The sequence below is a fragment of the Capra hircus genome, chromosome 1 (assembly GCF_001704415.2).
Source record: "Capra hircus breed San Clemente chromosome 1, ASM170441v1, whole genome shotgun sequence".
In the NCBI taxonomy this organism is placed as follows: Eukaryota; Metazoa; Chordata; class Mammalia; order Artiodactyla; family Bovidae; genus Capra; species Capra hircus.
This window is the reverse complement of record NC_030808.1, coordinates 45,650,111-45,677,918: the sequence shown is the minus strand read 5'-3', so window position 1 is coordinate 45,677,918 and position 27,808 is coordinate 45,650,111. Positions and strand designations below refer to the sequence as shown.

Sequence of the window (27,808 nt, the reverse complement as noted above, 5' to 3'; positions counted from 1 at the left end):
CCTCCTGCCCCCAATCCCTCCCAGCATCAGAGTCTTTTCCAATGAGTCAACTCTTCTCATGAGGTGGCCAAAGTATTGGAGTTTCAGCTTCAGCACCAGTCCTTCCAATGAACACCCAGGACTGATCTCCTTTAGAATAGACTGACTGGATCTCCTTGCAGTCCAAGGGACTCTCAAGAGTCTTCTCCAACACCACAGGTCAAAAGCATCAATTCTTCGGTGCTCAGCTTTCTTTATAGTCCAACTCTCACATCCATACATGACCACTGGAAAAACCATAGCCTTGACTAGATGGACCTTTGTTGGCAAAGTAATATCTCTGCTTTTGAATATGCTGTCTAGGTTGGTCATAACTTTCCTTCCAAGGAGTAAGCGTCTTTTAATTTCATGGCTGCAGTCACCATCTGCAGTGATTTTGTTTATCCATTCCCAAATGAACCATTGAAGGACATAAGGGTTGTTTCCAGTTTTTGGCAATTAAGAACACAAGTTTTTTGTGAGCAGATGTTTTAATCTCTCTAGGATAAATACCTTGAAGTGGGATTCCTGAGTCATGTCGTAAGTATATACCTAACTGCCAAGCTGATTTCCAGAATACCATTTTACATTTCCACCAGTAATGTGTGGCACCTTCTGGTACCAGCACTTGCTCCCGTCAGTTTACTTATTTTTTTTTAATTAGCAGAGTTTATTTTTTAGAGTAGTCTTAGGTTTACCAAAAAACTGAAGGGATAGTACAAACAGTACTTGTGTACTTACACTACTCTCCCCTACCCTCACACATAGTTTCCTTATCATTAACATCTTGCATTAATGTGGTACATTTGGTGAGCCAAATATGATATAAGTTTTGATATGAGGTATAATTACTATGTAATATTGTGTTAGTTTTAGGTATATAACATAATTTGGGAAGGAAATAGCAACCCACCCCAGTATTCTTACCTAGAGAATTCCATGGACAGAGGAGTCTGGCAGGTTATAGTCATAGAGTCACAAAAAGTCAGACATGAGACTGATCAAGTATCCACACATATAACATAATACTTATTTATTTTAAACTATTTTTCAATTTTAATTAAAAATTAAAAAAAATTTTTTCATATACTTTATTTTAAGAAAAAATCTTGAAGAAAAGTTTGCTGTATGGCTCTCACAGCTGGTGAATTTAACTACATTTCTTCTTTCTTAGTTTATTTTTAATTGGAGGATAATTACTTTACAACATTGTGTTGGTTTCTGCCATACAACATCATGGATCAGCCATAAGTATATATGTCCCTTCCCTCTTGAACCTCCCTTCCACACTCAAGCCCATCCTACCCCTCTTGGTTGTTATAGAGTACTGGGTTGAGCTCTCTGTGTTATGCAGCTTCTTCCCTCCAGCTTTCTGTTTTACGTATGGTAATGTATATCTTTCAGTGCTATTCTCTCAGTTCGACCACCCTCTCCTCACCCCTTTGTTTCTGGAAGTCCGTTTTCTATGTCTTCATCTCTATTCCTGCCTTGCAGGTAGGTTCATCAGTACCATTTTTCTGGGTTCCTTACATATGTTAATATACGTACTTGTTTTTCTGACTTATTTCATTCTGTATAACAGGCTCTAGGTTCATTTATCTCAGTTCGACCGACTCAAATTTTGTTCCTTTTTATAGCTGAGTAATACTTCATTGAATGTATATACCACAGCTTCTGATTTATTTGTCTTTGGGATCAAGCCATTCTATCCAAGGGCTTTAGGATAGTGTCAAAAATCTAGGAAGGGGCTTCCCTGATGGTCTTGTGGTTAAGAATCCGCCTTGCAATGCAGGGAACACCAGTTCAATCCCTGGTCCAGGAAGATCCCGCATGGCTCAAGGCAGCTAAGCCCATGCACCACAATTACTAAGCTCACGTGCAGCAGTTACTAAAGGCCACTCACCTAAAGCCCAAGCTCCGCAAGAGGACCCACCACAATGAAAAGCCCATGTACTGCACCTAGAGAGTGGCACCCAGTCTCTGCAAGTAGAGAAAGCCTGCATGCAGTAATGAGGACCCAGCACAGCTGGGAAAAAAAAAAAAACCTAGGAGGACAATGAGATCTGACATTCTTTTCCTGGCTGGAATCTCCCCAGCTTCACTGTCACGGAAAGCCATAATAATTGATACATATTTAAATTGCAAAATTATTGCCATAGTAAATTTAGTTAACATTCATCACCATACGTATTAATAGTTACAATCTTTTTTTCCCCATGATGATACTTTTAAGATCTACTCTCTTCAGTTCAGTTCAGTTCAGTCACTCAGTCTTGTCCAACTCTTTGCTACCCCCATGGACTGCAGCACACCAGGCTTCCCTGTCCATCACCAACTCCCAGAGTTTACTCAGACTCATGTCCATTGAGTTGGTGATGCCATCCAACCATCTCATTACTCTTTTAGCAACTTTCAAATATACAGTACAGTTTTGTTCACTAAGTCAACATGTTGTACATTATAACCCCAGGACTTACTTATAACTGGAAATTTGTACTTTTTGACCATCTTCACCCATTTTCCCCAACTGTCAACCTCTGTCTCTGGCAACCACAAATCTGTTCTCTGTACTGATGAGTTAAAAAAAATTCTGCATCTAAGTGAGATCATATGGTATTTATTTTTTCTCTGACTTATTTCACTTAATATAATGCCCTGGAAGTGCACCCATGATATTGCAAATGGCAAGATTTCCTTCTTTTTTATGGTTGAATAATATTCCATGTGTGTGTGTGTTTGTGTATATAACATGTTTTGTTTATCCATTCATCCATTGATGGACACTTAGATTGTTTACACCTCTTGGCTATCGTAAATAATTATGCAGTGAACAAGGGTTGTTGATAATTTTTTTCAGTTAATGATTTGTTTCCTATAGATAAATACTCAGAAGTTGAAGTGGAATTGCTAGATCATATGGTGATTTTTATAATTTGTTTTGAGGAACCTCTGTACTGTTTTCCGTAGCGTCTCTGCCAATTTACATTCCTATAAGCAGTATACAAGAGTTTCCTTTTCTGCTTATCCTTGCCAGCTCTTTATGTCTTGTCTTTTTGATAAGAGCCATTCTACCAGGTGTGAGGTGATGGCTCACTGTGGTTTTGATTTGCATTTCCTTGATGTTTAGTGATATTAAGCACCTTTTCACATACCTGTTGGCCATATGTATATCTCTTTTGGGAAAATGTTCAAATCCTCTGCTCATTGTAAAATTAGATGTTTTTGCTGTAGAATTGTATGAATTCTTTGTATATTTTAGATATTAACCCCTTATCAGATATGTGTTTCACAGGTAATTTTTCCAGTTCTATAGATTGCTTTTTCATGTTGTTGATGGTTTTCTTTCCTGTGCAGACGTTCTTTTAGTTTGATGTAGTCTGTTTTTTATTTCTATGTACAAGCTATTTTCTATCTTTATGTACTCTAGATACTTTGTATAACTAGAATCATAGAGTGTTTGTCTTTTTGTTACTGGCTTTTTTCACTTAGCCTAATGTCATCGCTTTGGGAAAAACCCTCTTCCTCCTGTGTTTCTCCTTTATTCTCAGACTACTATCATTTTCACAACACTTCTCCCACCACATGTGTGTGGGTTTTCTCCCACCAGACAGTCCTCTGGGACATGAGCTGGGTGTCCTGCAGGTTATCTCAATTCTGCCTGGTGTGCTGCGATTCATAGGGTCGCAAAGAGTCGGACACGACTGAGCGACTGAACTGAACTGACACTACCTGGAGATAGTTTTAGATCCCGCAGGTTATGGGCTCAGTCCCAAGACTGCATCTGCTCCACTTCAGATGCCAGTCACAAGTCCAGGTTGTCATCTGTGCTTCTGACCAGTTGGATATAAATCTGAGGTTCCCATGACTTCCTCCTCAGGTTCGATTAATTTATGCTAGAACAGTTTACAGAACTCAGGGAAACACTTATGTACATTTACCAGCTTATTAAAGGACATAATATATAATACAGATGAGCAGCCAAATGAAGAGATGCATAGGGCAAGGTCTGGTGGGTCCCGATTTGCAGGAGTTTCTTCTCTGTGGAGGTGGGATTGTCGCCTTCCTGGTATGTGGATGGGTTTCACCAGCCTGAAAGCTCTTCAAACCTCGTACTTTTGGGATTGTAATGGAGACTTCCTCACATAGGCATGACCGATAATTAACTCTGTTTCCAGCTTCTCTCCCCTCTGCAGGGAATGGGAGGCAGAGATGAGAATTCTAAGCTCATAATACTGACTTGGTCTTTCTCTTGACTAGCCCCTATCTAGAAGCTCACCTAGAGTCACTTTATTAGTACAAAAGATACTCCTGTCACCCAGGAAATTAACCAGCGTTTCAGAAGCCTTGTGACAGGAATTGGGGTTAAAAACCAATATTATAGTGAAAGATGCTCTTACTACCAAGGAAATTACAAGGATTTTAGGAGTTCTGTGTCAGGAACTGTGGGCAGAGACCAATATGAGTATTTTTTATTATCTCACAGTCAGAGTTCATCCATGTTGTAATGTATATCAGAATTTCCTTTTTTTTTTATAAGGGTAAGTAATATTTCCTTATGTATATACCACATTTTGTTATTGTTGATATTATTATTGATGGGACACTTGAGTTTTTCCACCTTTTAGCTGTGGTGAACAGTGCTGCTTTGAACGTAGATGTATAGATACCTCTTTGAGGAAGACATTATTTTTTTAAATTGAACTGTAGTTGATTTACATTGTGTTAGTTTCAAGTGGACAGCAGAGTGATTCAGTTGTACATATGTATACATATTCTTTTTGATATTCTTTTCCATTATGGCTTGTTACAGGATATGAATATATTCCCTGTGCTGTACAGTAGGACTTTGTTGTTTATTTTATATGTAGTAGTTTGTACTGCTGATCCAAAACTTGTTTTTCCCTCCTCTGCCCCCTTTCTCCTTTAGTAACCATAAGTGTTTTCTATGTCCCTGAGTCTGTTTCTGTTCCATAAATAATTTGTGTCATATTTTAGATTCCACATGTAAGTGATATCACAAAGTATTTGTCTTTCTCTTTCTGCCTTATTTCACCTAGTATGATAATCACTGGATCCATCCATATTGCTGCAGATGCTATTATTTCATTTTTTATGGCCAAATAATATTCCATTGTGTGTGTGTGTGTGTGTGTGTGTGTGTGTGTGTGTGTGTGTCTGTGTGTATGTATGTATAAGAATCTTCCTACCAATGCAGGAGACGCAAGAGATGCAGTTTCCATCCTTGGGTTGCGAAAATCCCATGGGAAGAAATGGCAACTTACTCCAGTATTCTTGCCTGGGAAATCCCATGGACAGATGAGCGTGGTGGGCTATAGTCCATGGAGTTGCAAATAGTTGCACATGACTGAGCACACACACACAACTCTTACCACATAAGGAAACTAATGTAAAGAGAAGATAAATAATTTTTTTGTCTAGACTCACACTGTTGCATATTAACTAAATCAGTTTTAACTGTTGTTTCTAGTTAGATTAAATTTAAACAGTGTTAATAAGATATTTGACTCTTTCATAAAGTTTCTCCATGTAATAGTTCATAGGGAATTATTTGTAATCCCTTCCAGTTTTTTATAAATGCAGTTACTTCAGAATTGCAGATTCTATTTAATTGACAGATAATTATTTTTATATTTCCTTAAGCACATTCAACATCTTTTGGTTATGTAAGCTTTTGAATTTTAAAATGTCAATTTCCTGACTAAAGTTACCTTTATATTTTTAAATGTCTTTCTTCTATTATTTAGTGGGTTTTTGTTTCTCCACCAGCTAAAGATGCCAGGTTTTTTTTGTAGATTGCATTTTTACCCCTCTGTGAACCATTGTGAGTTTGGCTGTTTAATTTTTAAATAAAAAGAAAATTTATGTGTCTTTCAATTGTTGTATTCTCTATTATTGAAATTCCAAATTCCATTTTTTTTTTCTTAGTTGAAAAGGAGCCTAAGAAATAAGGTCCTCTCTCTAGACCATAAAAGTAAAAAAGGTGTACGTGGTCATCCTGTCACTGCTAAGATATCACCAGAAAGGTAAGATACATGTATGTGTGTGACACAGGGTGGTCTTATGCTATGTAAAGTGTGACCATGAATGATTCATTTAACCTTTTTGGGTCTCAGTTACTACAGCTTCTAAAATACAGTGATTGACTTCAGTGGCCTTTATGGTTGCATGTAAGCTCTGACTTTCTGTGATTCTCAGTCATCTTAACTTCTTGTTTGTGTGTTTGGAACATCTTGCAAGATTTATCTAATAAAGCAAGGGTTATATATAAACTCATTAACATGCTGGGTTCATCACTTCTGGGCTGTAGTGAAAAAAATGCCCCAGTTAGCAACTGCAGTCCTATAGTCATAGTATTAATGAGTAATTGATATGCTGAAATTAAATAGCTGTGGGATTCAAATTACAATTTTTACTAGAAGGAATTCAGAGCTAAATTTTTAGTATTGGACAATAGTAAATGCTTAAAAAGTTGTTATTTTGCAAAAGGCTATATTTTTTAAGAACAGTAAATGAATGAAAAATGACAGTAACAAAGTAAAAATTAAAATTTTGGAGAGTTGGCACAAGTTAGACGACTAATTGGAATTCTTAAACTTAAATCAGAGCTCTTTGTAAGCTATTTAGTCTGAATTTGCACCTTTCAAGTGAACTGTCCTTAGTAAATAAATACATCAGGGACTGTCTATCCTTACCAATACTTGCTTTCTCTCACTTCTTCCCTTCTTTCCTTCCTTTTTTCCCATAGTTGTCCTAGTGGATATGAAATGATGTTTCATTGTGGTCTTAATAAATGTTTCCTAATGACACTGAGTGTCTTTTTACGTGCCTTTTGGTCATTTGTATATCTTCTTTGGAGAAATGCTTAATCCTTTTCCTGTTTAAAAATTGTGTTGTTTATCTTTTTATTGTTGAGTTTAAGAGGTGTTTTTTTTTTTTTTTAATGTTCTGGGAGACAAGTGCTTATCAGGTATATGGCTGGCAAGTATTTTCTTTCACTCAGCTTTTCAATTTATTGATGGTGTCCTTTGAAGCACAAAAGTTTTTTTCACTTTGATGAAATCCCATTTATCTATTTTTCTTGTGTTGCTGTGCTTTTGTTGTCATATCTAAGAAACTGTTGCTTAATCTGAGGTCATGGTGATTTACTCTTGGGTTTTCTTCTAAGAATTTTTATAGTTCTAGCTCTTAGATTTAGGTCTTTTATCGATTTTGACTTAATTTTAGGTATGGCATGAGATAGGCATCCAAATTTATATCTTTGTTTGTGAATATGCTGTTTTCCCAGCAACAGTTGTTGAAGAGGTACCAATTTTTCTTGCTACCTTTGTTGAAAATCAGTTAACGTTAATATACAGGTTTATATCTGGATTTGAAATTCTAGTCCATTGATCTATATGTCTGTTTTTACCTCAGTACCACTGTGTACTGCACACTGTATTGTAATTTGTGGTAAGTTTTGAAATTGGAAAATGTGAGTCTTCCAACTTTATAATAGTTTCAAGATTTAAAAATTTAAAAAAAAACAAAACTTTTTTTGGCTTTACCACCTGGCATGTGGGATCTTAGTTCCCTGACCAGGGATCAAACCTATGCTCCCTGCAGAGGAAGTATGAAGACTTAACCACTGCCAGTGAAGTCCCTTTTCAAGATTGTTTTGGTTGTTCTGGGTTTTTTGCATTTTCAGCTGAATTTTATTTTTTAAAAATATTTATTTATTTTATTTTGGGGCTGTGATGGGTCTTTGTTGCTGCATGTGGGCTATCTCTAGTTGTGGAAAGTGGAACTACTCTTGACTGCTGTGCATGGATTTCTCATCGCAGTGGCTTCTCTTGTTGTAGAGCATAGGCTCTAGACACATGGGCTCAGTAGCTGCAGCTTGTGGGCTCTAGAGCCCTGGCTCAGAAGTTCTGATGCATGGGCTTAGCTGCTCCTCGGCATGTGGGATCTTCCCAGACCAGGGATCAAACCAACGTCCTTTGCATTGCAAGACGGATTCTTAACCACTGGACCACCGGGGAAGAGCTGAGGAGCTGAATTTTACAATCAGGTTGTCATTTTTAGCAAAACAGCCAAAAGGATTTTGATGGAGGACATGTTAAAAATCTGCAGACCAACTTGGGGAGTATTGCCATCTTAACAAATTAAGTCTTGTGGTCCATGAATATATTTTTCCATTTATTTAGGTCTTATTCAATTTCTTTCAATAATATTTTATAACTTTCAGTGTGTCTTGGATATTTATTGTTGAACTTATTCCCAAGTATTTTCTTCTTTTGATGCTCTTGTGAATGGAAATGTTTTCTTAAATTTATTTTCAGATGTTTCATTACTAGTGTTTAGAAATCCCATTGATTTATATATATTAGGCCTGATTTATATACTGTGACCCTGTTTGTCTTATTAGTTCTAGAAGTTTTTAGTAGATTGCTTGGGATATATATACAAGATCATGTCACTTGCAGATAAATATGACTTTACTTCTTCCTTTTCAACTGTAGGCCTTTAATTTTTTTCCCCCTTGCCTGATTGTCCTAGTTAAAAAATATAACATATAATGGAAGAGTCAGACACTACTGAGCAACTGAACTGAATGGAAGTGGTGAGAGTAGAAATCTTTGCTTTGTTCCCAGTCTCAGAGGGAAATCGTTTAGTATTTCACCATTAAGTATGATGTTAGCTATAGGTTTTTTATAGATTTCCTGCTATGGTTTAAATGTCTGTATATTCCAGCAATCCATATGTTAATATCCTAATACCCAATGTGATGATATTTGGAGTGGGGCCTTTGAGGGAGTGCTTCAGATATGAGGGTAGAGCCCTCGTGAATGGGATTAGTGCTCTTTTTATAAAAGAGACCTCTCGGAGTTTCCTGGTGCCCTCTACCATGTGAGGACACTTTGAGGAGTCTGCAGTCTACAGCCCAGAGGAGGGCTTTCACCCAGAACCTGACCGTGTTGGCTGGCACCCTGATCTTGGACTTCCCAGCCTCCAGAACTGTGAGAAATAAATGTTTGCTGTTTGTAAGCTGCTGAGTCTGTGATGTTTTGTTGTAGATTAAATAGACTCAGACATGCCCTTTTTTGTGTTGAGGAAGTTCCTTTGTGTTCTTAATTTGTTGGAGGCTTTTTGTGATGAATGTGTGCTGATTTTGTCAAATGTTTTTTCTGCATTTATATCATATAATTTGTATCCTTTATTAATATAATATATTATATAAATTGATGTTTAAATCTTAAACCAACTTCCTATTCCTGGGATAAATCCCGCTTTATCTTGATTTATGATCCCATTTATTTGTTACTGGTTTCAGTTTGCTAGGATTTTTATTGAGGATATCTATGTTTATATTCAGAAGGGAAAATAATCTGCTATTTTCTAATGTTGTCTCTGTCTGGCTTTGGAATGAGGCTAATAATGGCCTTGTAGGATGAGCTGAAATGTATTCTGTCTTACTTTGGTTTCCAGAAGGGTTTCTGAAGGATTGTGATTAATTCTTGTTTAAGTGTTTGATAAAATTCACCAGTGAAGCCATCTGGTTATTGGTGGTGAATGTGCTTACATGCATATGTATGTGTATCTGTGAATCTTTCAAATTACACAAATTCAGAGTTTTGCTCGTTATAAGTCTTTTGAAATTTTCTACTTTTTAAAAATGAGTTAGTTTTGCCAGCTTCTGTTTTTCTAGGAATTTGTGTATTTTAAGTTATCTAATTTGTTGTCATACATTTGTTCATAGTATTCTAACACTGTTTAAAATTTCTGTAATATTGCTGGTGAAGACTGTTCTTTCATTCCTGATTTTAATAATTTGAGTGTTTTGTTTTTGTTTTTTGTTCGGTCTACCTGGATAATTGTAGATTTTCTTGATCTTTTCGAAGTACCAAGTTTTGGTCTTACCAGTTTTCTCTGCAGGTTTTCTATATTTAATTTCATTCATTTCCACTATAATCTTATTTTCTTCTTGATTTGGACATAGTTTGTGCTTTTTTTTTATAATTTCTTAAGATATATAGTTAGGTTATTGACTTGAGATCTGATATCTGTCTTCTTTTCTAATATAGGTGTTTAGTTTTAAATTTTATTCTGAGCACTATTAGGTGTACCTCATAAATTTTGGTGTATTGTGATTTTCTTTTATTAAGCAAAAGTATTTTCTAGTTTCTAGTATGATTAATTCACTTGATTTGAAAATGTGTATTGTTTAATTTCTATGTATTTTTACATTTCAAAGACATTCTTTTATTCATATAATTGGCATATAACATTATATTAGTTTCAGGTACGCAACATAATGATTCTACACTTGTATATATTGTGAGGTGATCACCACAATAAGTATAGTTAACATCTATCACTCACAGTCACAATTTTTTTGAGATGATAACTTTTAAGTTTTATTTTTTAGCAGCTTCCAAACATACATTATCATATTATTAACCATAATCACAATGCTGTACATTACATTCTGATGACTTATCTGTTGTTAATTGTTAACTGAATTCCATTATGATCTGAGAATGTTTTATATGGTTTCACTTCCTGTAAATCTGCTGAGGTTTGTTTGTGGCCTGGCATATGGTCTTTCTTGGAGAATGGTCCATGTATTTGAGAAGAACGTGCATTTTGTTTCTATTTATTGAAGTGCCTCTAGATGTCTTTTAGATTGAGTTGGTTGATGGTGTTATTCAAGCCTCTGTGATTTTTTTTGTCTCATTGTTCTATCAAGACTGGGGTTTTAAATGTTGAACTATTATTGTTGAATTGTTAATTTCTCCTTTCTGTTAGTTTTTGCTTAATGAGTTTGTCATCTTATTATTATATATATGTATTTTATAGTCAGGCTTCCCAGGTGGCGCTAGTGGTAAAGAACCCACCTGCAAATGCAGGAGACAGGAGACATAGGTTTGATCCCTGGGTTAAGAACATCCCCTGGAGGAGGGCATGGCAACCCACTCCAGTTTTCTTGCCTGGAGAATCCCTGTGGACAGAGAAGCCTGGTGGGCTGCAGTCCTTAGGGTTGCAAAGAGTCGGACACCACTGAAGCCACTGAGCACGCATGCATGTTTATAGTCAGTATATCCCACTGATGAATTAACACTTTTGTCAATGAATTATTCCTCATTGTTTCTACACACATTTGATGTTATTTTTTTCTTTAAAGTTTATTTTGTCTAATACTGGTATAGCCACTCTACCTGTCTTAAGGTTGCTGTTTGCATGGTATACTTTTTCCGTCATGTTACTTTGAACCTACTTATTTCTTTGAGTCCAAAGTGTGTCTCTGTTCTAGGCATACAGTTGGATCTTATCTTAGTCTTTTTGGACTACCATAACAAAATACTATAAGAGTAGGTGGCTTATAAACAAAAACATTTATTTCTCATGATTCTGGAGCCTGAGAAGCCCAGGATCATAGTACTTCCAGATTCAGTATCTGCTGAAGGCTTCCTGGTTCATGAATGGGCATCTTTTTACTGTGTCCTCAAAGAGTGGAAGGAGCCTTATCTTGAACCTTTTTTTAAATAAGCACTAATCCCTTAGATGAGGGCTTTACCCTCATGACCCTCCCAAAGTCCCCATCTCCTAATACCAACACTTTTGGGGGTTAGAATTTCAAAATATGAATTTTGAGGGGAAACATACATTCAGAGTGGTTCCTAGGTGGTGCTGTTGGTAAAGAACCAGCCTGCCAATGCAGGAGACATTAAGAGGCTTGGGTTTGATCCCTGGGGCGGGAAAGTCCCCTGGAGAAGGGCATGACAACCCACTCCAGTATTCTGGCCTGGAGAATCCCATGGACAAAGGAGCCTGGTGGGCTACAGTCCATAAGGTTGCACAGAGTTGGACACAACTGAAGCGACTTAGCACACATACATTCAGAACATAGATCTTATTTTTTATTTTATCATAAGCTGCTCTCACAATCTCTACCCTTGATTAGGTTATTTAATCCATTTACATTTCTTGTGAGTCAAGGTGTCAGCAAGGCTATGCTTCCTTTGAAGGTAGTAGGGAATAATCTGTTCCATGTCTCTCTCTTTTCTTCAGGCATTCAGTCCTCCATATTTACACATTTTCCCTGTATGTCTTCATATTGTCTTCCTTTTGTGTATATCTGTTTCTGCCATTTTTATAAGGACACTACTCATAAGATACAGGCATACTCTGTTTTACTGTTTTTCACTTTATTGGCACTTTGCAGATACTGCATTTTTTACAAATTGACTTTATAGTAATTGTGTCCCTCTTACTGTCTCAATGGGACTTCTCCTTTGTCTTTGGATATGGGTTATCTTTTTTGGTGGGTTCCAGTGTCTTCTTGTTGATGGTTGTTCAAAAGTTGTGATTTTGATGCTCTCATAAGAAATGGTGAGAGTGCGTCTTCTACCCTCCCGTCGTGAACTGATACCTGTTTTTCACAAACTGAATGTTGCAGGCAGCCCTGCATTGAGCAAATCTATCGGCACCGTTTTTCAAAAAAACATTTACTCACTTTGTGTCTCTGTGTCACATTTTGATAATTCTTACAATATTTCAGAACCTTTTCACTATTATTATATTTGTTACGGTGATCTGTGATCAGTAATTTTAAAAATTGAAGTATAATTGATTTATAATACTGAATCAATTTTGTGTGTATGGCCAAGTGTTTCAGTTGTATATTTTTTCAGATTATATTTTATTGTAGGTTATTAGAAGACATTGAACATAATTCTCTGTGCTATACAATAAATCCTTGTTGCTTATCTGTTTTATGTATGGTGGTTTGTATTTGTTAATCTCATAATTCTTATTTGTCCCTCTTTCCCTTCTTCTCCTGTTTGGTGACCATAAATTTGTTTTCTGTTTCTGTGAGTCTTTTCTATTTTGTGTATAGGTTCATTTGTATCATTTTTTACACTCACATAGTACTTGTTATTCTCAGTCTGAATTATATCACTAAGTACAGTATTTTCTACATCAATCCATGTCTTTGCAGATGGATCTTTCTTCTTTAGGACTGAGTAATATTCTATTGTATATTTGTACCACATTTTCTTTATCTATTCCTCTGTCAGTGGACATGTAAGTTGCCTCCGTATCTTGGCTATTGTTAAATAGTTCTTTAGTGAACATTGGGATGCGTGTATCTTTTCAAATTATGATTTTTTTTTTTTTGGATATATGTTCAGGAGTGGCAGTGGTGTATCATACGGCAGTTCTGTTTTTGTTTTTGTTTTAATGAATCTTCATACTGTCCTTTGTAATGGTTGTACCGGTTTATGTTCCAACCAAAAGTTTAGGAGAGTTTCCTTTTCTCTACACACTCTCCAGCATTTATTGTTTGTAAATTTTTTGATGATAGCCATTTTGACCAGTGTGAGATGATATCTCATTGTATCTTTGATTTGCATTTCTGTAATAATTAGTGATGTTGAACATCTTTTCATATGCTCCTTGGCCATCTGTATGTATTGTTTGGATAAATGTCTAATTTGGTCTTATACTCAGTTTTTGATTGGGTTGATTTTTTTTAAATATATATAACTGCACGAGCTGTTTGTATATTTTGGAGATTAATCCGTTGTCTGTCTCATCACTTGCAAATATTTTCTCCCATTCTGTGGATTGTCTTTTCATTCTGTTTATGATTTCCTTTGCTATGCAAAAGCTTTTAAATTTAATTCGGTCCTATTTGTTTATTTTTGTTTTTATTTCAATTACTCTAGAAGGTGAATCCAAAAAGATATCGCTGTGATATATGTCAAAGAGTGTTTTGCCTGTGTTTTCCTCTAAGAGTTTTATAGTGTCCAATCTTACATTTAGAGCTTTAGTCCATTTTGAGTTTCTTTTTGTATATGGTGTTAGAGAATGTTCTAATTTTATACTTTACATATAACCATCCAGTTTTCCCAGCACCACTTACTGAAGAGACTGTCTTTCTCCATTGTGTATTTATTGCCTCCTTTGTCATGGACTAATTGACTGTAGGTGTGTGGATTTATTTCTGGGCTTTCTGTTCTATTCCATTAATCTGTATTTCTGTTTTTGTGCCAATATCATACTCTTCTAATTACTGTAGCTTTGTGGTATAGTCTGAAGTCAGGGAGCCTGATTCCTCTAGCTCTGTTTTCCTTTCTCAAGATTGCCTTGCCTATTTGGGGTCTTTTGTGTTTCTATACAAATATAAAATATTTTTGTTCTAGTTCTGTGACAAATGAATACTACAATGAATAAAACTGCTGTGTGCACACTCATGTACAAGTGCCTGTATGGACATATTTTTATTTCTTTTGGGTAAATACCTAGGAGATGGGTTGTTGAGTCATTGAAAGTACATTTTCAACTTTGTTAAGAAACTGCCAAATGATTTCCAGAAATAATTGTGTCATTTTACATTTGCACAAGCGGTGCAGAGAGTTTTACTTCCTCAATCTTCCTGTCAGGACTTGTATGGTCAGTCTCTGTCATCTTTCCTTATAATATATGTGTAGTGATATCTTTTTTTTTAAGGGCTACGTTTAAAATTTTTTTTATTTATTTGTTTGTTTTGGCTCTACTGAGTCTTGGTTGCAGCATGTGGGCTATTTATGTGGGTTCAGTAGTTGCAGCTCATAGGCTTAGTTGCTGCGTGTGAGGCCTAATTCCTTGATCAGAGATCAAACCCATGCCCCCTGCATTTGAGTGCAGAATCTTAGCCACTGGATCATTAGGGAAGTCCCATGTAGTGATATCTAAATGTGGTAATAATTGCATTTTGTTGATGAATGAGAATATTGTCAAATATCATCATTATTAAATATCAACAAGCATCTTTTCATGTGTTTATTGTTATTTTGTATATTTTCTAAAGTATCTATTGAAATATTTTGCTCCCTTTCCCATTTTATGAAAAGACAAACTTTTTTTTTTAAAGACCAGAAAGATGAGATTAATGATACTGAGCATCTTTTCACATGCATATTGGCTATTCGTGTGTCTTTTCTGTGATGTGTTCATTTATTTTGTCCTTGAGGAGGAAGGACACAAGACTCTACCCCCCAGTGGTTCTCTAACTGGGGCCATAATTCGACAGACAAAATACAAATAAATAAGAGAAAAACAAACAGAATCTATTCAACACATGCAGTGTGCATATACATGGGAGAAATTCTATAAAGAGTAACTCAAAGGAGTAGTTACAGTTTGGGCTTATATAGTGTATTAACAAAGGACAATAAATTTCTAGAGAAGTGATAAGACAGAGGAAAAAGGTTTGCTATTCCAAGGATGGTGAACTGTGGGATAGAACGTATATGGGGGAAACTAATAGGAGATAATGTTTGATTAGTAAGGCTTGTTATGTGAATTACATTCCTCGGCTGATAAAGAGTCTCTGGTGATAAATAGTCTAAACCTGCTTTTAGGCAAGCAAGGCGTGGCCAGGGAGCCTTTTTGGCATCTACTCTCAGTTGCTTTCAGTTCAAAATAATCCTTGTGCCAAAGTGGCATGTTTTGTGGTAGCATATTTTTATTTCCTGCACCCCCCCTTTTTTTTGAAGGACAAGAAATAATAAAATTAAATTATGAAAAAAGAAACTAAAACACTGCCTTCATTCCAGCTGTCAGTTTCTAGAATCTAAAAATAGGACACCATGTTTTGAGGAGTGATTATTTTTTTTTCCTGAGTTTTGAATTTAGCCAAGTTATATCACTGTTATACTTATGCATTCATTGAAAAACTGCTTTTGTTGAAAAACTTAAATCGAACAAAATTTGAAAAAATATTTTTTTCTATTGTGGTTTTGCTGAGGTTTTTTTTTCATAATTACAGATTTTTACATGTATGAAAAGAACTACAGAAGAAATGTGATATAATTTTTATTTTCTGGGAGTGATAATTCTTAAACTTTGAGTACATTAATCAGCAACTATTTTCCCTTGTAAATTAAATGAATAGTAGAGTAATAATTCGTAGCTTAGAAGGGGACATTTTGTAAATAGACTATTGGATGATTCTAAAAAGCTTAGGTGAGGACTTCCCTGATGGTCCATTGGCTAAGACTTTGCTTTCCCAATGCAGAGGGCCCTGGTTGGATTCCCAGTCAGGGAATTAGATCCCATTTGCTGCAACCAAGAGTTTACATGCTGCAGTGAAGATTGAAGATCCTACATGCTGCAACTAGGACCTATTGTAGACAAGTAAATAAATAATAGTAAAAAAGAAAAGCTTAGATGAGACTTCCCTGGTAGTCCAGAGGTTAAGACTCCTCGCTTCCACTGCAAGGGGCACCAGTTTGATCCCTGGTCAGGAAACTAAGATCCCTTGAGGTGTGGCCACACACACACACACAAAGCTTATGCACGCACTTTAGCAGGGATGTTATATGTATCATCAGTAGGATATTGAGTTAGGTGGAGATCTTCTTTTAGCTGTCCTCTACTCTTTATTTTTACTGTGAAATATAATGTATCTACCAAAAAATGAATAAAGGGTAAACCGTTTAATAAATTATTCATTATAATTTAATATGTTTTTATAAGGCAAATATATTCATACAACCACCATTCAGGTATAAAATAGAAAATTAGCCCAGAAATTCCATGTACCTTTGTAGTTACAACTCCCTTTCCTCTTCTTTAAAACTAACCTGTCTCCTAATCTTACTTTTTTGGGATAGTATTGCCACCTAAGTGTGTCTCCCTAAATACTAAATTTAGGTTTTATTTTGTCTGGTTTGAATGTTTTTCTTTACTCTTCAAGTTTCTATTTGAATATCTGTAGAAATAATAGGGCTAGGTGGAATTGTAAATTGATACAGCCACAGTGGAGAACAGTATGGAGATTCTTTAACAAACTAGGAATAAAACTACCATATGATCCAGCAATGCCACTACTGGGCATATACCCTGAGAAAACCACAATTCTAAAAGACCCAAACATCCCAGTGTTCATTGTGGCACTGTCTACAATAGCCAGGACATGGACACAACCTAGATGTCCCTCAACAGGTGAATGATAAAGAAGTTGTGGTGTATATATATATACAATGAAATATTACTCAGCCATGAAAAGGAACAAATTTGAGTCAGTTGTGACAAGGTGAATGAACCTAGAGCCTGTTATACAGAGTAAAGTAATTCAGAAAGAGAAAAACAAATATTGTATATTAATACACATATATGTAATCTAGAAAAAATAGTACTGATGAACCTATTTACAGAGAAGAAATGGAGATGCAAATGTAGAGAATGATCTGGTTGAAACAGCAAGGGAAGGAGAAGGTAAGAAATTGAGAAAGCAGCATTGACATATATAGACCATCATGTGTAAAACAGGTAACTAGTGGGGAGCTGCTGTATAACACAGGGAGCCTAGCCTGGCACTCTGTGACGACCTAGAAGGGTGAAATGAGAGGGGAGGGAGGCTCAAGAGGGAAGGGATATGTATATAGTTATGACTGATTCATGTTGATATATGTCAGCGATCACTACAGCATTGTAAAGCAGTTATCCTCCAATAAAACATAAATAAAAATGAGAGCCTAAAAAAAATGTTCTGAATCAATAATATAAGAATTGATTCCTATGTGGTCTCTAGATACTTAACTAAATAGAGTAACAAACCCTGGCTAATAGTTTGAGGTATATTTATTTGGATTATTCTTTTTGAACTGGAGTGTGTTTTATAGATGATTTTTATATTCTTAAATAAATATTAAATGAGTTTTTAAAAAGAATGCTAGGGCATTTAAATATAGAACTTTTTAAAATTTACCTTTAATTTTGGGGAAAAAGATTGCTGCCTTCTGCTTTAGAATATTATTAGATTACAATAAAGAAAATTTATGAACGTGAAATATGTATTTTCACAGATAACCCAAATTGTCTTTTTCACTTAGAACCAATAATTAGAATGACCAGTAGAATCACCAATGGTAATTCTTTTTTTTTTTTAACTTTTTATTTTGTGTTGGAGTATAGCCAATTAGCAATGTTGTGGTAGTTTCAGGGGAACATTGAAGGGACTCAGCCATACATAACATGTACCAGTCGTGATTCTTACTTGATTTGAGTGAATAGAAAAATGACATTTTCTAACATTGGAGATTTTCATATTTAACAATTTTTAAATTACCATTGGGATATTTTTTCAAATAATTTAGCAAATTACTAATAGTTTTCTAATTAGACTGAAAAGTAGAACTTATATATCCTTAAGATTTTACTAGTGTTTTCATTTGATCATTTAGAATTTTAAGTTATACAGTTGTAAAACCTTATAAAAGAGTAATCTTGAATGTAAAAAATAGTTTCTTTTCACTAATTAATAGATAGTTTTTGGCTAGGTAAACATGTTTACTGTTCTTTACAGAATAAATTGGTTGATATTTCTCTACATAAATAGTGTTTGCTTAACATAGAAAATAGAAATAAAGACAAATAGAAAGCAGGAAAAAACACAGCCAGCCACCCTTAAAATTTAAAATAGAAGATTTTAAGAGACCAGTAAGTAACATTCTGTTAAGCGGTTTTATCATGGTATATACTTAACCATTCTGCTATTGCTGGGATTTTAAAGTTGCTAGTATTTTTTGCTGTTATAAATAATACTGTGATGAACATCTTCATGCATAACTTTCCCCCGTACGTTTTGTATTTTTTTGGTACAAGATTCCAGGTGTGGAATTATTTTGTTAAGAATAACAAACATGCAAAATATTGTTAACATTTTCCCACATTTATGTTTTCTCAGTCTTTCTTTCATATATTTAAGTGCATATTACATATGCACATTCACATACACATTTTTTTTTTCTAGAACTATTTGAGGATAAGTAACAGACATCAAGCACTTTACCTCTGAATACTTTAGCCTGTACTTCTTAAAAACAAGGAATTCTTTTACATGATAACCACAATACATCATGAAGAAGATATATACTAATTTCTTTTTTAATATCATTTTTGGCTTTTAACTACATTAAAAATATTTATTTATTTATTTGGCTATGTCGAGTCTTAGTTGTGGCACATCTGGTCTTCCCTGCATCATGTGGGATCTTTGGTTACAGTGCACAGACTCTCCATTAGCCGCACACGGGCTCAATAGTTACTCTGTGTGGCCTTCAGTAGTTACGGCACACAGAAACTTCACTAGGGCGACATATGGGCTTATTTGCTCCATGGCATGTGGGACCTTAGTTCCCTGACCAGGGTTTGAACCCGCATCCCCTGCACTGCATGGCGGATTCTTAATCTCCGGACCACCAGAGAAATCCCTATAATAATTTCATATTATCATCTCATATAAAATCTAGAATCAGAATTCTCTAAATGTCTCCAAGATGTCTTTTTTTTTTAATCTAGGATCAAATTGAGGTTCATGCATTATATTTTTTGGTTTTTATGTCTCATTAGTCTCTTAATCTTAGAATAATCCCTCCATCTCTTCACCCCCTTAAACCATGACACTGACTTTTTTGAAGAGTTCAGGCCACTTGTCTCCTAGGATGTCTTATATACTAGATTTTAAAAATTTTTCTAGGTTTGCCCTTATGATTAGGTTCATGTTACATTTTTGGCAAGAATGCTTCATAGCTGATGTCATTTGCTTATTGCATCATATCAGAGGATACATAATATCTCTTTGTCCCACTGTTGGTGTCCTTATCTTTGATCACTTGGTTAAGGTGCTAGCTGCCAGATGTTTAGTTACAAAGATGCCTTTTTCCTTCATAATTAATAATTGTTTGTGAACCTGATTATCTGTTTGCATTGTGCTGACATCAAGGTGGCTGAGCACTAATGGGGAAAAAATGACAAAACAGAGTATGTTTGTGGTGTTATAAATTCATAATTATTAATCTTACTGGATTTCTCAATCCCAAGATAATCCTACTGTGTTTTGCTAGTCATCTTGTGTTCACCCTCTACACGATGAAGATTTGAAGCCTTTTCTCTCCTCAACCCTGTATTCCTTTACCTTTCATATCACTCTGAAAAAATGATCTTGTTTTCTGGAAGAAGCCCATCATAAATCAGCACAGCGGAGCAGTTAAGAGTGCTGTCAGCAGAGTTGAGAGTGTATGGCTCTGGATCCCACTGTCACTATTCAACCCATTTTACTGTGGGCCAAGTTATTAATCATTCTGTCTCGGTCTTCTCAGTTATAGAATAGTTACCTTTGTACCTCACGGAGTTGTTGGTGTTCAGTTGCTCAGTTGTGTCTGATTCTTTGTGACCCCATGGACTGCAGCACGCCAGGCTTCCCTCTCCTTCACCATCTCCTGGAGCTTGCTCAAACTCATGTCCATTGAGTCGGTGGTGCCATCCAACCATCTCATCCTCTGTCATCCCCTTCTCCTCCTGCCTTCAGTCTTTCCCAGCATCAGGGTCTTTTCTAATGAGTTGGCTCTTTACATCAGGTGGCCAAAGTAATGGAGCTTCAGCTTCAGCATCAGTCCTTCCAATGAATATTCAGGATTGATTTCTTTAGGACTGACTGGTTTGATCTCTTTGCAGTCCAAGGTACTGTCAAGAGTCTTCTCCAATACTGCAATTCAAAAGCATCAGTTCTTTGGCACTCAGCCTTCTTTATACTCCAACTCTCACATCCATACATGACTACTGGAAAAACCATAGCTTTGATCTCATGGATTAGTTGTGAGGGTTAAATGAGGTAAAGCATTGTAAAGGGCTTAGCATAGTTTCTGGCATATGGTGCATATTCAGTAAGTACTAGCTCTTTCTATGCCACTTCTTAAGAAACTTAATTATAATGTTAACTATTCTGTCTCCTGTATCATCAGCCTCTCCTACTTTGTTGACCTCTTTCCTATAAGCACTTAAACTTACACAAATATTTTCTATCTTAAGCTAAGTAACCAATAATTAACTCAGAAGACCTATCTTGAATCTTACATTTATCCTCACCCCTTTTCCTATATTGGAGAAGGCAATGGCACCCCACTCCAGTACTCTTGCCTGGAAAATCCCATGGATGGAGGAGCCTGGTGGGCTGCAGTCCATGGGGTCGCAGTCCATGGGGACTGAGCGACTTCACTTTCACTTTTCATTTTCATGCATTGGAGAAGGCAATGGCAACCCACTCCAATGTTCTTGCCTGGAGAATCCCAGGGACGGGGGAGCCTGGTGGGCTGCTGTCTATGGGGTCACACAGAGTTGGACACGACTGAAGCGACTTAGCAGCAGCAGCAGCTTGTCCTATATCCCCCTTTCATAACTGTTAACTGCCTACATTTGCTGTATCTATGGTCCCTTTTCTTCTTTCCTGTTTCTCTTCCCACCATTCCATTAACCTATCCCTAAGTCACTATCACCTCTCTAAATTCATTATTTTTTCTCTTCATGTTTTCTTTATTCTTCACAAAAGATCAAAGTCATCTTTTTAAAAATACAGCTATGATATCATCATTCTTTTATTAAAACTAGGGGATTGATACTGTTGTTGACATTAAAGTTTCAAATCCTCAATATAATCCACACAGTTCTGCCTAACTGTCCATCTTTATACAGATTTCCTCTTCATTCTAAGCACTTGAGCCAGGTAAGTCCTGTAATTTTCTTGAACAGACTTTCCTCATGTCTGAGCATTTACATTTTATCCTCCTTTTTGAACCACTCTCCATTTTCCACTTGTTTCCTTTGGATAGTTTCAACTTCAGTAAAAGTCATATTCTTAGTAAAACTTCCCTTGTCTGGTTCAGTAGAAATGCAGCATCTGTACTTTTTGTTCATATTGCTCATTACGATTGTAATTAAATAGCTAATTGGATAATTCTTCCTTGAAATGTAACCTCCACAAAGGCAGGAACAGTAATTGTTTTGTTTGTTGCCAATTGTTTTGCTGGAAGGTATTTGGTAAGTATTTGTTGGATGAAGAATAAATTTTTATTCATTCATAGCAATGTCTCTCATCTTTTTATTGTTTAATGATAATCCTAAAATCTATAAGTTTTTCTTTAAACCTAAAACGTGTGGCATTTCAGTGCTTTCTGTAGCGGCTCCTTGGAAGAAGCAGCAGCTCCCGCTTCTTCTACTAGATGATCTGAAGATACAGCCCCAAGGGGCAGGTGCAAACAGGTCATTTCTTTGACATCTGTTTTATCTTAAAAATACACAAACACTGCTTTCTGTTTCTTAATATTCTTACTTTTGTTAAACAAAAAGGGTCTAAAACTGATACTAGGGAGTACAATAGACACTTTTCTAATTAAACATTTTCAATTCTTCCCACAATTCCTCATTTGACATTGTTTTACATCAATGTACTGTGTTCATTGTACTGTGTTTCATGGTTCAAGAACTGAACACAGTTCTCCAAGTATTATTGGTACAAAGATATGTTAAATGAGTAAAGGGCAAAAGGTAATGAGGCAAAAAACTGACAGTGCTTGGATTTATCAGTTTTACTTTTGAAATTGGTATACATACAGTGTTTTAAGTTGACCTATTTTTAGAAATAAGGTAAACTTAAATGCATCTTAAGACTATATAGAGTTAAGACTGTAGATGATGTACTGTTATCTTTAGGTTTAGTTTATGTTTTCCAATCAACAAATCCTAAACTAAGAACACATTTGTAATGCAGGAAGTGGTTGCCTTTGTGAGGTGATGTGCAGATGAATATTGTTCCACTGATAGTGTGGGTAAGCACAAATTGGTTACCAGGAATCCCAACAGCTTTGCATGTGTGTGACCATAGTTGTAATATTTCAGACAGAATTCTGAAGAAAATCCCAATTTAAGTGAAATGTGCTTTAGTTTTTCATGTATATTTGAGAATGGTTAGGCAGATTTTTTTAGTTATGGTATTTACTACTCTGGTTAATTGCTTGAAGAACTGAATTAGAATTCCTGAAGGTTTTCATTTGTTATAATTTGTGATGAATACATGTATTATATATTTAGTACTGCATATATTAATTATTTATGTGTGTAACAGGCAACTCAAAGTTATGTTGACGAATGTCCTATGGACGGATTTAGGACGAAAATTCAGAAAGACCCTACCTAGAAACGATGCTAATTTATGTGATGCCAACAAGGTGCAATCTGACTCATTGCCTTCGACATCTGTTGACAGCCTAGAGACATGTCAAAAATTAGAACCTCTTCACCAAAGCCTTAATTTATCTGAAAGGTATGTTGTTCAGTATTGATTTTGTTCAGCTTACTGCACTGGAAGTACTTTAAGTCCAATGATCTTAAAAATAAGATTGTTGGAAATGATCTTTAAGAAAATTGGCATATACACGTGTGACTCCCTCAAGTCTTAAAGCTGACAATCTTCATTTACAAAGTTAATGACTCTACATTTCGTTAAATCGATTGGGTTAGAATTATTTTTAAAAACAAATAAAATTCTTAGTACATTTAACTTAATAATTTGATTCTCATATACATATTTTTAGAGATTCATGTATATAAAATGAAGAACTAGATATAGACAGGTAGATAAGGACCTAGATTTTGTTAGGTAAGGACCTAAATATTATCTCAAAGGTATGTTAAAGATGAAAGAAAAAAAAACAAGTCTGTCTGTCTATGGGTCTTTTTATTTTCTGCATCTTTAACATTTGTTGTTGTTCAGTTGCTTAGTTGTGTCTGACTCTTTGTGACTCCCTGGACTGCAGCATGCCAAGCACCTTTAACATACCTTTCAAATATTATTTAATCTAGGTCCTTACCACTTTTTACTTTGTGAGCTTTCTTGTATTTTACATGCATTTTTAAAAACAGGAGATGATTTTGAATTATTATTCCCAGATTTTTAATAATAAATATGCAGTTTAATTTTGAAAGCTAACAAGACCTGTTTTGTTCTATTTTTTTTTTTTTAATTGTATGTGAAGTTTGGGGCTAAAAATTAGAAATTAGCTCTGGGAATTTGTGACCTATCACATCATGTTTTTAATGTATTTCCATTTACAGTTTTAACCCTTAAATGAATTTTTTTTAGGGGAAGTATTTAGTTTCAATTAGAATAGCCTATCATTAGCTAGATGGTGCTTTGATTATTTGGTATGTAACCTTAATGGTGATTTTTTTTAGCAATATTTTTAATATTTATTTTTTATCCATTTATTTGACTGTACTGGGTCTTAGTTGTGGCATGTGGGATCTAGTTCCCTGATCAAGAATTTAATCAGGCCCCTTGTACTGGGAGTGCCATCTTAGCCACTGGACCACCAAGGAAGTCCCTAGATAACAATTTATAAGTGCTTTAAGCCAAGGTCCAGCTGCAACTTCGTGACTTTCAGCACAGTTATTTTAAAAATTAAAGTAGAACTCTGTCAAAACATTTGAACAAAGTATTGTGCAGTCCTTTTTTTTTTTAAAGGACACTTCTTTTAAAAATGCAAAAACATAAACAGCTATATAACAGGAATTCCTATACTGTATCATACCTGATGTAAATTAAACTTTCTAAAGCACCCAGATCTTAGACACTTAGCTTTAGTAATTTATGAAGAAGCAATTTATTCTCATTGTCCTGAAGTACAGCGTTTTTCCTCCTTAGTACAGGTGAGCTATTCCTTTACTGTCCCGCTAGATCTAAATAAAGGGGACTAGTTAAAGAGATGGCTCTTCCCATCCCTTTGGTTCTTTTGAGAAGAAGCTCCAGCTCTCCTCCAGATGACATCCATCCCCTCATCCCATGTCTAATCTTTTTGAATTAGAACAGCGTGATTAGAACAGTGTAATGTTTCATCCCCCAGAATAGTTTTTCTCACCAGAAATTGTTAGCAGCTATATTATGTGTTCAGGAAACTTAAAATATAATGTGAAATAGAGTCCTAATAAGATTCTAATTTGTTTTTTTTACTGTGTATGTATGTGTTTCTGTTCCCTTACTCAGATGAACTACCAGTTAGTCCAGACCTTCCCCTCAGCTCCAGGTGTCCTAGGTTTAGCTTGTTTCAAAGTGAGTGAATCATCTTTGTTTTCAGACTTGTTCCTTTTTCTCTATCTCCTCCCTGTCTGAATATATGACTCCTTTTCACACTTAGTTCTTCGCATTAGAACTTAGAAATTGTCCTGGCTCCTGTTTTCCCCTTACTCTTTGTATCTAATCATTTATCTAGTCTAGTTATTTTTGCCTCCTAAATCTGTCTTCAAATGATCTTTTCTTCCTCTTTCTCACCACTGCCTCAGTTCAAACCCTGATAACTTTGTGCCTTTATTATTCTGATCATAATTTTATTGGGCTTCCTGTGCGTAGTCTTTTTTTTCGTCTTCATTATTTCACCATATTGTTGCTGAAGTATGAAGAGCTTATGTGTTACTCTGCTATTTAACATCTTCCTGTGGCTCCAGATAATCTTTAGGTTAAAGTTCAAACTCTTTACCTTGGCATTACAACGTCCATAAGGATTGCACCTTGATTGTCTCTAGCTTTGTGTCTGTCTACTCTTCCACATTCAGTACTGTGCTTTAGAATTAGGGAACTGCTGGTAGCTCACTGAACGCATAATGTTGTTTTATACCTCTGAGCTCATGTTTTTTGTTCTCTTATCTTGGGAAAAATTTCCTTTTCCCCTTTATTGACTGATATGGTCTTTAACACTGAACTCATTTCCATCTTCTTGGGAAGCCTTCTTCGATTCCAGCTGCCACATCTGCATTTGATCCCTTTCTTTGTCTGGGAAAGCTGCCTATTCTATATCATAGCACCCATAACACTTAATGTGATTTCTCTGCCTCCCTTACTATAAGCTTCATAAGGGCAGAGACTACATTTTATTATTTTTTCCTTGCACAGTACTGGGCACATACTAAATTCTCAATAAACATTTGCTGAGATTACTTAGCAGTTCCAGTCTCTTCGATTGAAATGTCTTTTCCTCCACCCAAACCAATTATCTGCTCTGTAATTTTGGTCTCAGACAGGAAAAGAGATATTATAAACTTCAGATAAGAAAATTGGAGAGCTGTTTAGGGTATAGGTTTGGATAGATGTTTTCTGTGTGGAACTTGCTATCTAGAATAGGAGACTTAGACTTTCTTCAGACTTTGCTTAACTTTGACGTGATACTGTTTGTCTTATTTTCATTTTACTTGGCTAAGATGTCATTATTTCAGAAAGGTGAAAGGAAAAACTTATGTTTGGTTCTTAATTTTAACTTAAAATTTAACTACCGAGTAAACCAAAATTACTTATTCATCCCCAGCAATGGCTTCTTTTCTTTTTTTCTTTTTAAAAGTTTTGTCTACTTATTTTTAAGTAATTTTAAAATTTTATATTGGCATATAGTTGATTTACAACGTTGTAATAGTTTCAGGTATACAGAAAAGCACATTCTGGGATCTAAAGGTAGTGATTTAAGTATGTGCCCTTTAATGAAGACAGTTTAGCCTTTTAATTTCTGGATAGAGTTGAGAAGAGAAACAGAAAATATGTGATCCCAATCAGTCTTATTAAATAATGAAGGAGAGAGTCAAGAGTTTTAGAAATGTCAAGCTAGCAGTATGTGGGATACACACATATCTTTTAAAATAAATAAGCCATATTTTAGTTTAGGTTTTATCTCCATACGTGGTTCATATCTGTTTTCCTGGGAGAATATTTCCAGATCTTTATAAGCCTTGGTCAGTAGGCAAGAAAGAACCTAGTGGGAGATACCTGCAAAACTTTTGAGAAGGTAAACCGTCTTTATCTTGTCTTCATTGGTTAACACCAGAGATTATTAGAGACATAGTGAGACAGTATACAATATTCTGTTATAAAAAGTTAACTCCTGGTTCTTGGGATTTCCCTAAATGGTGTAATTATATTTATCTGTGTTTTTCTTAAGTTTATATATGTTTGGAGTTTTAAAAAATTACATATTCCAGATATTGTGATGGTATGACTTTTTGGACACCCTGGTATTCCTGTAACCTTAAGACTTTTTTAAGCCAGCAATGGTTTAATTGAGTGATACTTTATTCACTTACAATATTGCTTAGTAAAAGAAAAGGGTAAATTTAGAAAATTTGTGTATTATTTTAAGAAGGTAATTGAAAAATTAAAAAAAAATTTTATGTAGCTTAAACTGATTTAGAAAGTAATATTTTGAATGATACCATCTGGGATAAGAATAGATTTATAGAAACCCTATTAAAATGCCACAGCACAATTTTAGCAAAACGTTCATCTAAATTGGCAGCAAAATAAAAACTAAATTAGTATTGTTATCTTTTTACTTGTTATTTATAGCTTTAATGCCAGATGCAGTTATGTTATCTGTCAACAAGGGTTCCATTTCTTTAAAAATTTGCCCTTAACATCAAGGATATCTAATAGCTCCTACCAGATTTTCAAAGTTTTCTCCCATTTTTTATTTCAGTCTTATATTTACCTTGCTACTTAGGTGTGGGGTGGAACCCATAATTTGTAATTGAAACAATTAAGGACCAGAATGTGTATAGAGACACATTCAATAAATGATATTATTTCTCAGGCCAGTATACTTTCTGCTTCATTTCACTGTTACAAAATTTGGTTCTTTGGTTTAGCGTATTATGTTTTGAAATATGCTTTCAACATAATATTAAGGCTTTCCTGGTGGCTCAGATGGTAAAGAATCTGCCTACAGTGTAGGAGACTTAAGTTCAATCCCTGGGTCGGGACAATCACCTAGAGAAAGGAATGATTACCCACTCCAGTATTCTTGCCTGGAGAATTCCATGGACCGAGGAGCCTGGCAGGCTACTGTCCATGGGGTTACAAAGAGTCAGACACAACTGAGTGACTTAAAACTTTCACTTTCATAATATTAGTAAGTAAAATTAAAATCTGTTT

The 27,808-nt window shown here is 35.3% G+C and overlaps 1 protein-coding gene across 5 annotated transcripts in view; it reads left to right on the top strand.

Moving 5' to 3' along the window:
• SENP7 (SUMO1/sentrin specific peptidase 7) overlaps positions 1 to 27,808 on the top strand; it is a 148,786-nt gene that overhangs the window by 31,724 nt on the left and 89,254 nt on the right. For 3 of the 5 annotated variants that reach the window (XM_013975109.2, XM_013975214.2, XM_018060691.1), the window contains exons 4-5: positions 5,965 to 6,062; positions 22,967 to 23,164. In XM_013975109.2, the coding sequence (XP_013830563.2) occupies positions 5,965 to 6,062; positions 22,967 to 23,164 (296 nt within the window). The remainder of the gene's footprint in view (positions 1 to 5,964; positions 6,063 to 22,966; positions 23,165 to 27,808) is intronic. The other 2 variants (XM_018060636.1, XM_005674864.3) reach the window with 1 other exon arrangement.